The 10,812-nt window shown below is 44.8% G+C and overlaps 5 protein-coding genes across 5 annotated transcripts; 2 read left to right on the forward strand and 3 right to left on the reverse strand.

The window, feature by feature from the left end:
• Positions 1-752: 752 nt before the first annotated feature.
• Positions 753-1,039, reverse strand: FVEG_14614 (hypothetical protein; the record flags this gene model as incomplete). Its single annotated transcript, XM_018903548.1, has 2 exons — positions 753-923; positions 974-1,039. 2 exons carry the CDS (start codon positions 1,037-1,039, stop codon positions 753-755), a joined length of 237 nt encoding a protein of 78 aa, XP_018742286.1.
• Positions 1,040-1,967: 928 nt separating this feature from the next.
• Positions 1,968-2,876, forward strand: FVEG_00254 (hypothetical protein; the record flags this gene model as incomplete). Its single annotated transcript, XM_018886686.1, has 1 exon — positions 1,968-2,876. One exon carries the CDS (start codon positions 1,968-1,970, stop codon positions 2,874-2,876), a length of 909 nt encoding a protein of 302 aa, XP_018742285.1.
• A 629-nt stretch (positions 2,877-3,505) lies between these two features.
• Positions 3,506-6,040, forward strand: FVEG_00253 (hypothetical protein; the record flags this gene model as incomplete). The annotated part of the gene is made up of 3 exons (XM_018886685.1): positions 3,506-3,993; positions 4,041-4,249; positions 4,299-6,040. The coding sequence occupies 3 exons, from the start codon at positions 3,506-3,508 to the stop codon at positions 6,038-6,040; spliced, it is 2,439 nt and encodes an 812-aa protein (XP_018742284.1).
• Positions 6,041-6,582: 542 nt separating this feature from the next.
• On the reverse strand, positions 6,583-8,340 carry FVEG_00252 (hypothetical protein; the record flags this gene model as incomplete). The annotated part of the gene is made up of 1 exon (XM_018886684.1): positions 6,583-8,340. One exon carries the CDS (start codon positions 8,338-8,340, stop codon positions 6,583-6,585), a length of 1,758 nt encoding a protein of 585 aa, XP_018742283.1.
• A 276-nt stretch (positions 8,341-8,616) lies between these two features.
• FVEG_00251 (hypothetical protein) lies at positions 8,617-9,317 on the reverse strand. Its single transcript, XM_018886683.1, has one exon. The coding sequence runs from the start codon at positions 9,286-9,288 to the stop codon at positions 8,713-8,715; it is 576 nt and encodes a 191-aa protein (XP_018742282.1). The 5' UTR covers positions 9,289-9,317; the 3' UTR covers positions 8,617-8,712.
• Between the last annotated feature and the right edge of the window lie 1,495 nt (positions 9,318-10,812).

Here is a 10,812-nt window from a genome sequence, read left to right on the forward strand (position 1 = left end):
GGTTAATCCCACCTATCGAGATTAGCTTCCCGCGATCAGATATAGTGGTAGCGCTGTTTACCACCGAGCTCGCGATAGACAGGGGATCCATCGTCAAATGCCCAATATTTGGTTCCAATCATGAAAGTCGTGAACACGACAGGATGAACAAAACAAGAGAGTCTTTAGAATGAGGGGATACGTGTTTTTGTTGAAACGAGGCTTCCAGAGAGCTGGGCTGATGGTGTGTACACAGCCTCAATAGACAACGCCAAGTTCCAAAGTGGCTGCCAAGGCTGACTTCAGATTCCGCAGTTTGCGTAGAAACTAATAACAGTTCTTTTCTAAATGATTGATTTAAAAAAAAAAGTTATATGTAAGAACACTTACTTCAACCCAATTCGGTCCCTCAATTATTGTCGCTATCAACGATGAGCTGAGTAATCTCCATGCCAGGATATGCCGCAACATGGAACTCGATCACGCGATCAACACTGTCACTATCCTTTCCCTTATACCGATCTTTCGACGTTATGCTCCCCCTTCCCTAGTGGCATTCTCGAGGCCCGTTTTTGGAAAATCTGATTCGACAACACCTGCTTTGAATCCTCCCATCATAGGAGCATCAAGTCCCTAATAAAATTTCAGTTTTGTCGGGGCTTTGCCTGAAGGGCTACTCACGATCTCGAAATCAAATCGATGAGTTTCGTCTAGATAGGCCTTCAAAGAGAGTCCCGTAGATGCACCGAACCGATCGTTGTACGCTGTGATCATCATTTGTCCATACGGACCACTGGGCTAGGCGCCGTAAGGTATTCTCCAGCATTGAAATAGCTCTCCTCGAAACGCATCTCGAATTGAGTGGTGTTTCGGACGGTGCATTGATACCAACGATGCTTCCTTCTGATTTCATCTGAGGGGTGAGGGGCCATCGCTCTCAGAGTCTATAGACAGTGGGTAGGAAGCACCTCTGTGCAAGTTCATTGATCCGTACATCTTTTACTTTTTCAGCCACCTTCATTGGAGGATCAAGGACAGTGTTGACGTTGACGATGGCCATTTTGGATGTTAGGGAAGGGATATGAACTGTGTTAACTATTTGTGAAGGAAGTCGAGAACAAGAAGAATAATCATCCACACATATAGTATTAAAGGCCTCCATTTATACATCTTGGGCTTCTGAAGTCTTTGCATCTCGATCTTCGATCTATACAAACTATTGAACCTTAGGTTTTTAGTCGTAGTGATAGCGCGGGGTAACAATAATCACCTATCCAAACTTTTCTTTACGTAGTAATCGTGTCTTTAATATAGATCATTATCACATTCCTTCTCATATGCTGGCGCTCAGTTTATTTTATCTCCGTTGTGGTTCCTCTTCAGTTGCTTCGGTCGAACTCGTCAGGATATCTGGCCTGGTTGCAGCGCACTGAAAATTGAGTCAAAGCTAGTGATGGACTATCAGTTGGCCATGATCCCAGCCGCAGACGTATACTGTCGAATGGGAGTGAGCTACCTGGCTATCGTACAGTAGCTCCAAGCAAGGAGGTCTAGCCTGATAATCGGCTAACAGGTAGTGGCAGGTCACTGAGGCAGCAACCTTCATTCAACAGAAATTTCCTAAATAGAAAATGTTTGATTAAACATAAAACAACTCTTTTGAGGTGATATACTGCTCGGAATTAACTAATACTTGGCTGCCAAAAGGATTAAAGCCAAGCGTTGAGAGCGGGGGTTGATCAAGGTCGACGATTGGCTAGCTCGCATTTTATCGTCCTTGATTGGATGACCAACCAACGGCCTTCATAAAGTCCCTCCTCTATGGTGGACCAGTATTTACTGAAATGCGAGACACCATGTTTCTCGGGTCCTTAGTATTCTTAAGTCCGGAGACCTCAAACATATATAGAACCGGGTATAATTCCTGATCTCTCAAGATACCTCATGCATATCAACACGACGAAAACAGCACCTGAATTCCAACCATAATGTCTAAAACGTATCCTTTCGATCCAACCAAAGATATCCCTTCACTCGATGGGAAGGTTATATTTATCACCGGAGCAAACACTGGCCTTGGAAAATCTACTGCTATTGAACTGGCCAAGCACTCTCCTGCTCATGTCTACATCACCTCTCGCAACTCCGCCAAGGGAACTGCTGCGCTTGAGGAAGTCAAGAAAACAGCTAGTAAAAGCACAAAGATCTCTCTGTTGGAGTTTGATCTATCCAGCTTCGAAAGCATCAAGTCTGCAGCCGCTGAGTTCCTCAAACGGGAGGACAGACTCGACGTCCTCTTGCTGAACGCCGGAGTCATGGGCGTTCCACCAACCCTTACCAAAGATGGTTATGAGATGCACATGGGAATCAACCATCTCGGGCATGCTTTGCTTCTCAAGCTTCTCAAACCAGTCCTTGACAATACCCCCGATGCTCGTGCTGTGCATCTCAGCTCTGCTGGATTCCGTCACGTCGGTCCAGCAGGCATTGAGTTCGATACCCTGAAGTCAGCCAAAAGCGACACGGCTTTGCCTTTCCGATACGCCCAGAGTAAACTCGCTTGTCTTCTTTACGCTAGAGAAGCATCCAAGCGATATCCTAATTTCAAGAACATTGCCATCAATCCCGGCGAAGTTCAGACAGAGCTTTTCACTCGTGAGCCTGGAGATGACTTGATGAAGCACCTACAACAGAATGTGGCTACGAAAGTCGCTATTCCCATCTCAGAGGGGGTCAAGAATCATCTTTGGGCTACTACGGCTCCAGATATTGAGAACGGTGAGTTTTATGAACCTGTCGGAAAGACTGGTGGGTTGGAGGGGCATGGCTTGGATGATGAGATGGCCAAGAAGCTTTGGGATTGGACGGAGGAGCAGCTGAAAGATCAGGGCTTGTAATCTGGTAATATTTCAACCATGTCAGCCAATCAGGCATGGGATTGCGGTACGCCTCACCGGTGTGAACCTTCATCGACTGCATTAATGCCTGGGCGTTTGAAAAGGTTCATATCTGTGTAACAATATACTGAGGGAGCGTAATGCATTTGGCTTCTGTCTTTGATTTTCTCTTCATGCCCATCCCGGAGATCCTGATTATAAAATCTTCCATTGCCTTATACATTTTCTCCAACTCTCTGTAGTTCCATAATATGATATACAAAAGGCCAGTTCGTTTAATTCATTATCCTTTGTGACAATACGTTATATCCGCTGGCTATAATGGGAGTGCGGTAGCAGATTCTTTGAAGGTCCTTGTGGTTATTTTTCCTTAGGTCTTGCTACTTACATAGCTTCTTTTATTCCGAGCCTTATCTATTCTTAGTCTCGTCCTACATGTTATGATGCAGTGGCTGAATAGTCTACCGCGCTGCATTTTGAGGCCTTCCACCTTGGCGCCAGCCTCGTTAGATTCCCGATCAGTTCAAAAGCAAAGCATTCAGCTTGATTTAAGGCCTGTTCTCTCATTAAATCCTTCATAAATCAGTCGAACTTCATTTCTCATCCTGACACCCTCGTATACCAAGACCATGTCGCAGTACGAGTTGGGCAACCTATCTTCCCAGCAGAATCTCACCGCAACCCATCACGGGGTCGATGTACAAACCAACACATCCTCATCTACTAGAGCTGATGGGTGCTTCAAAACATTCTTGAGGACAATCGGTCTCAAAGTTGTCACCTTCTTTAATCGGGAGGAGAAGCCCAAAGTCCTCATCAAGAAATCGCGTCGCGTTGCGATAGCGCGCTGCGCGGTTCATGTGATACCTGCGCTGCTTACTATTGGACTCAGCGCGGTAAACTTTGTCGGTTTCTTCATCGGAGGAGAGCTGCAAGGTAAACAGAATGACGACTCTTTCAAACTAGGTCTACTCCAAATCGCAACAAAAGTACAGGAGCTTCTGATCGTGGCAAGCATTGGGACTATTATTTTCCACTGCCTACGTTCCGAGGTTATGTTTGGTCCTGGACTACCTCTTGGTCTCCTCGTTTCTGGGTACTCGTTCTCATCCATATCGTATGTTGAAATGTACCATAGTATGGCCCTTGACTAATAGTTGGTAGGTACCTCTTGTCACCCGAGTTTCTAGGCGGGCTCAAGCAGAGCTGGGGCCAGCCAATGTCAGCGGGGGACAAGTTTAAAAGAAGATGCTTTGTGGCTCTGATCATCGTTGGCTGTTTGCTTGCGCTTTTGGCAGCACCAGCAACCGCCGTACTGATGATCCCCAGAGTTAAGGACTGGAATATTGGCGGTGGCATATATTGGCTTACTGGTAGGCTCTCTACATACTATTTCACACATCACTGACACTCTTTGTTCAGGAGATAATGACACACTCTGGCCAACAAGTATAGACGCCGACTACTACGCCGGTACTGACTGTGCCACTAATGCGAACCTTTTCCTCAGTCCCCAATGCCCGTCTTCTGGATACATGCCATTGTTTCATCACTTTGATAATTGGTGGATTCTTCACGAAAGGGCCATTGACCATGAGGTACTGGACCCCTTTATACGCAAAACTCTATATACGAGGCCTGCTCTTATTAAAGAAGCCAACACCTGGGCATTTACGACTCACCACGCCACAGCTGTCCTTCAAGACGCTGTAAGGGGAATGCACTTCAAGGCCGTGGAACATCTCAGTCGCGTGTCTCCCTCGAAGAGGCCCTTCCCAAATCACCTTATTTGGGCAAGCAACCAGAGGTACGAGGTTCAAACTCATGTCCCAGCCGCCAGAGTTCTCTGCAATGCTCATGACTTGATGAACCTGAACGGGAGTGATCTGAGGGTCAGGTTTCCGCATCCAGACAAGATAGACTCGCATTATGAAGAAGATAAGCCAGTATCCGGAGACGAAATTCCGGCCTTGGTAGAGGTTAATGTCCTAGAGGACGTAAAAGATTATCTGGTCAGGAGAGGGGTTATGCGCAACCTCAGCAAGTCTTTAAATGAGTCGATATTCACAGAGACCCGCCCAATCATCATGGCACCTGTAGATATCTGGCCTGTGACCAACGCCTCCCTCGGCGTGGTGGTCCTCTTCAACAATGCGTGGAACACGACACTAGGCCCTCGATATACGACGAATGTGCTGGCTTGCTCTATCGACGCTCGTTGGGCCAAGGCCAAGTCCATCATGTCTGGAGTATGGGACGAGTGGGTACCACATGAGTACTACGCTGGCCGGGTATTGAACTTGGTCGAGACTGAATTGGAGCTCCAGTCGAAGATCGGCTATCTTCAAGTTACCCCTCCCAAGAACGATTCCCTGAGATCTATCAGGATGACCACGAATTGGTATGAGATGCTATCACCTCCATTACCTGACACTTTGCCCAACGGTTTGAAGCAACTTCCATTCATCGGAACAAAAATGACAACTCTCGAGGCATTAGTCGCTACTATTTACCATGTAAACCTATCTCAAATGGCGTCTTTCGAGAGTGTCATAGGAGCTGCGGTTGTTGAAGGGCTTTCTCGATGCGGTCTAAACGGGAACGGGGGACATGTCGAGATCTTTGAGGGCGTGATAGTCAATGATTCTCTAGCCCGGAAACTTGTCAATCCCGGTGACCCCAAAGAGTACTGGTCAAACCCGAACGAACCAAGGCAGGAGAGGCTTGAGTTGAAAGCTATATATACGGGCTACGTCATGACCTGCGATAGTTGGTTCGACTGGATCGCCAACATAGGGCTTGTCCTTTATGCTGTGATTGCTCTGTTGCATTCAGTGTATATTTCATGCAAGGGACAGACGAGTGGGGCATGGGATTCGATTCTAGAGCTCGTTGTTCTTTGCCAAAATTCAGAGCCGCCCCCGAGGCCAATCTTGGCCAACACTTCAGCTGGTGTGCATTCTTTCAAAACCGTCAGGTCGATGGCTTGGGTCGAGGTATCTAAAGATACATCGGCTAACACAGGCACTGATTTCCCCGCGAGCGGAGGAGAGCTTCAACTTCGAATTAGGGATAATGAAGAAAAACGAGATGAGAGCCTTAAGCCAAGAATAGGAGCAGCATACGGGGTCTCTGTCACAGGTTATCAGGGATTGTCCTCTTGAGTTTTGGAACGTGTGGCTATCGGTGGTGGGGAGTGCTGTAGTTTACATATCGCTATCTTCACCGAGATATTTCAGGTCATGGAAATGCAGTCAGCAGGCTCTAATTTACGATTACAGTCACTTAGATCAATCCGAATACCTTTTTGATTATACTATCTACCTATTCGTTCGATTCAACATTTACAAAGCAGTGATGACAGTTGCGTCCACACCCTTCCAGGTAACGGCCAGTCGGAGTCCAAGTGCCATTATTGCGATCGCCGAGTCCTTCCAATCCTTTTTTTAAAGAACAGTTTCTGGTAGCTCTGAAGGAAGAATCTTACAGGAAAGGTAGAGAAATGCAAAGTCCATTTGAGCTCGGGCCAAATCTTTGAATACGTCAGAGAATAAGATGGCACGAATAAAGTTCTTAAACCTCCTCCTCGAAACATGGAAGAGATAAAGGCCCAAAAGCAGTACTACACCACCACCAAGTGTATATCCTCCCAGATGATTTGTAATGTGGCGTTTCATTGGACGAAGCAAGCTGAAAGCCTTGCAGATCAAGGAATCAACGACCAATGGGAATATCCAAGCTGAGTGGAAAGTAGCAGAGCTACGGTTTGAACGGTGGTCCGAGCAGAATAACTTATGAGTCGCAAGGCAGGCGGCAGATTCAAAAAGTCATCCTCATCGATCCAGAGAAAAATAGCGGCCTCTGCGTCGGATTTAATATCCTCTTCCGTAAGTTCCAAAACAAAAAGCGACTTTCCAAAGTGGTACTCGCGGTTCAACGTAATCTTGTAAACCTTATCTTGCTTTCGCATCCAGGTCGGATAGATTGGATCTCTGCAACTATCCCACGAACTTGCCAGGGATACACCGTCAAAAATGGTTCCTTTATAATCTTTGACGAATTTGACGGTGGCCTCGGGTTGAGATTCTGTCCTAACCGGCCCCTTCTTTGGTACTGACTCTATCAGGATTCTTACAACAATTTGTTCTTCATCTTTGACAGAACTCTTGATTAGAACGAAAGCGACTCTACTGAAAACTTTGTCCTCATCTTCAGGGGTACCAATCATGATGATTCTTGGGTCAGGTTGCTGCGGTTCATTTGGCGCATAGACTTCCGCGATATAGAAATTCTTTGGAATTGACTTCAAGAACACCGTATAGCTTGGTGGCCGGGCAATGCTGCTTGCAAAAGAGGGGCTTGGAAGTAGATTGACTGGTGCAAATGACCATGCCCCCCAGTACTGATAGCTCAGAGTTAATAACTTCCTCTTGCTTCGTACATACAGGCCGTTGCGACCGCTGGCTAACGGGATCGCAATCATGGTCGTCGGATCTTGTTTCGTCCTGCACTGTAGAAGACCATATCTCCCATTGCCAAAGCTGTCGCTGGAAACTGGCATTTCGATGCGTAGGCCCTTGTTGGTGATTTGGAATGGCGGGGTAGCGATGCCCAGATCGCAAGGGATAAAGGCTTTGCAATTCTCAAATGCAGCCGGAGACGTAGCAAGCACTCCTGAGTCGTCTGGAGCATCTTTTGTGAGGTCCCACGCCAGTATTGTCTGATCATCCGAGCGTTTCATGATCTCCTCCTGCAGTCTCAGAAAAGCATTTGTGCCCTCGCCGTATAGTAGAGGCATGTTGATTCCAAATATACCCAACAGACAATATGCCGTATCTTCAGTCCGAGTTGTTTTACGTTTCGAAGCCCAGCTCATCTTTTCGGCGATGCTTGCTGCACGGAGACGAGATTGCAGACGGCCTTCTGACAAAGTCGGCGCAGCGGATAAGAAGGTCTGGTCTATACCGGTAATTTCAGTGATAACATCGACTATATAACCTCTTTCGCATATGATGGACCAATCGTCATAGAGAAATTCGAGCTTCGATGGGGCTATGAGTTCTTGAAGGGTCCATCCTCGTTGGAACCAACGACTCTTCGCAAATGAGGATTCTGAGTCGTGAATGTCGGTGCCTGGCGAAACATCTGCTAAGTATGTATAGCATATTTCTGACCGCTCATACCAGCTCATCATTGAATTAATGGCCTCTGATAGCTCTGCGCTGCTGGTCTTGTCGATACAGCATGTGTCGACCCAGGCATACCCATGTCCATTCTCAAGAGCCAGGGCACAGGCTTGTTGAATTTTTCTATATCCAGATCGCTCTCTCCCTTTATTGTTCTGCATATCTTGGAGGGTAACTTCCTGTCCGTCAACCCATGTATGGGAAAGGATCACATATTTTGGGACCTTGTGATCCATGAACTCCACCACCTCGACTGTGTTTGCGTGCAGGAGCCTCATTGCAAATTCCGAGGCCAGAGGTGATGAGAATAAAAATTGAGTTAGAAAACGGCGCCTCAGAAATGGAGAGTTTGCTTCAAGAGCGTTTGTAGAATTGTAATTGACAATTTGAAAGTGCAACCTCGTTCATTCGATACCCATGCATTCAGCTGATGACATGGTTCAAGCAGATTGGGCCACTCGCCGCGCTTGGCCCTTCAGACTACGCTGATCATAATAAAGCAGACGGAAAATGCGAGACTTCCTACGGATAGTTGACTGAGGAATGTATACACGTTACGCTTTTATAGGCATAGGTGTATCAATAGTGCTAAAGCCTGAATTTATAAATGATAAAGCAACAGACAACGAATATTCTATAGTCCAATCATACTAGTTGCTAAGGAATTTATAGAAAAACGAACAGTCATGCAAATGCCCATCCGCACTCTCAGCATACTGTGGACAAACACCCCATTCCGTATATCCAAGCTTCAAGTAAAATCCCCTCGCCGGTGTATCCGAAGCTGTATCCAGCAACACCATCTTCTTACCCAATTCCTCCTTCGCAAACCTCTCCACCATATCCATCAGCTTCCTTCCCAGTCCATGGCCTCTTTCTTCTGAGGAAACCAATAGCTTGCCGACTTCGACTTTGTGAGAGTGAGTTTCCTTGGGATGAGTCACGAGCGAAATTGTTCCCACTGCGGTGGTGTCGCGGGCGAGCACAAATAGGGTTGCTCTGGGGTTCCGGCCGAAGAGTTGAGGTGATTGTGAAGACCAGAATTCTGTGGCTTTGGTAGTGGACAGAGGTGCGTGGAAGCCGATCGATGATGAAGATGGATCATCGTTGACGCAAGATAGAAGTAGTTGGGTGAGTGAAGGAGTCCATTGTTCTAGTTTCTCAGGACTAGTAATCCGATGTAGGGTCAGGCCCGTTGGGAATTCGACAGCAGCTGAAGAGGCCATTGTGTTGTTCAGAAAATAGCGAATAATTCAGATTTACTATACAAGATATCACGGTCCTATAATTTCATTATATATATGAAGTTTATAATTGTACGCATGACTCATTGGTAGATAGTGACCGAGCTAAATTATGTTATACAATCAGTTATCTCTTATTCCCTTACAAATAATAAGATTAACAGCATAAGCCCCTTATTACAACCCAAACGGAAGAAGTGCTTACATCACGTGCACCCCACATCTTTCTTCCAATCATTTACAGTCACCACGCACCAAGAGATTCCACAAGTGACTGCTAAGCCACAGTCACCAGCAACTAAACAGAAACACCGGTAATTCTAGATAATCACCAATAATTCTCAGGAATCACCTCCACACCATCCAGCCAACCCGTAACACTCCCGAATATATATACACTCACTTAACAGTAGATAGAACTTAGCTCACCAGCTATCAACACATTTATCTAAATAACACTTCTTTACCTTAATAAGCCTAAACCGCACTATTAACTATTAAGAGACGTAACAACCTAATGTACTTAGTATAACGCCCTATGCATTCTGCAAACATAAACCTAGTACAGACTAGTTTACCTGTTTAGAAACCTAACCATCATACCCCTAGTCTGCTAGCTACAATACCTATTACTACTAGGCCATCCTCTTCCTCAGAAAGAGCGATATATATAATAAAGATATTATATAGTACTAATAATTTTACTAATAGGCTTTAATTAATTACCTTTAAAGATAGCTATATATACTATATTTCTAACTGCGCTCTAAAGTATTATAACCCGACAGGCCTCTACATGCACCCTACTTTTTTCTTCTAATCAATATCACTCCTACTAAAGATAACTAGTGCTAAGCTTTTATAATTATAATTAATTTACTGTAATTAGTACTAATTTACCTAGATTATTACTAATTTTATAATAACTTTACTAATTACTACTAGTTTATTAAGATATATAAAGATATTTATTTAGAACTAAAATAGAATTTAGGTTACTAGTGATACGTGATAATCACAGCCCTCCCGGTTAGCGGGTTATAGTTAGTCCGGGCCTTGGGGTTTATCCCACAACACCAAGGCCCACTCTGAGAATTGACCCGTATGACCCTTCTGAATACCTTCATGCGCATGCGTGCCCGTGATTTAGTATCAACTAGCTATTAATAATACTTCTTTATATTAATTAAGCTTAATATATATTAAATCTATTATTAAGAGATATAATACTTTAATAACGCTTAATTATGCTTTATATAATCTGCTAATAACAAGCCTAAGTATAGCTTAGTTTAATACAGTTAGACTTAACTGTTACAGTATCCTTAAGACTGCACTACTTACTTATGAGCAAGCTTAACAGAACCAGACTTATCTAATGCCTTATATTACTAAATAGCAGTTAATATAATAATAATAAAACTACTTATAGTAATAAGCCCTAATATATAGTATACTATTACTTATCTTTCAGTAAATATATAGCTATTCTTACTGCTATAAGAA

Source organism: Fusarium verticillioides, chromosome 1, assembly GCF_000149555.1.
Source record: "Fusarium verticillioides 7600 chromosome 1, whole genome shotgun sequence".
Taxonomy (NCBI): Eukaryota; Fungi; Ascomycota; class Sordariomycetes; order Hypocreales; family Nectriaceae; genus Fusarium; species Fusarium verticillioides.

Excerpts from the sequence above, each read along its gene's own strand:
- FVEG_00251 (XM_018886683.1), bottom strand. The coding sequence starts at position 9,288 with ATGGCCTCTTCAGCTGCTGTCGAATTCCCAACGGGCCTGACCCTACAT.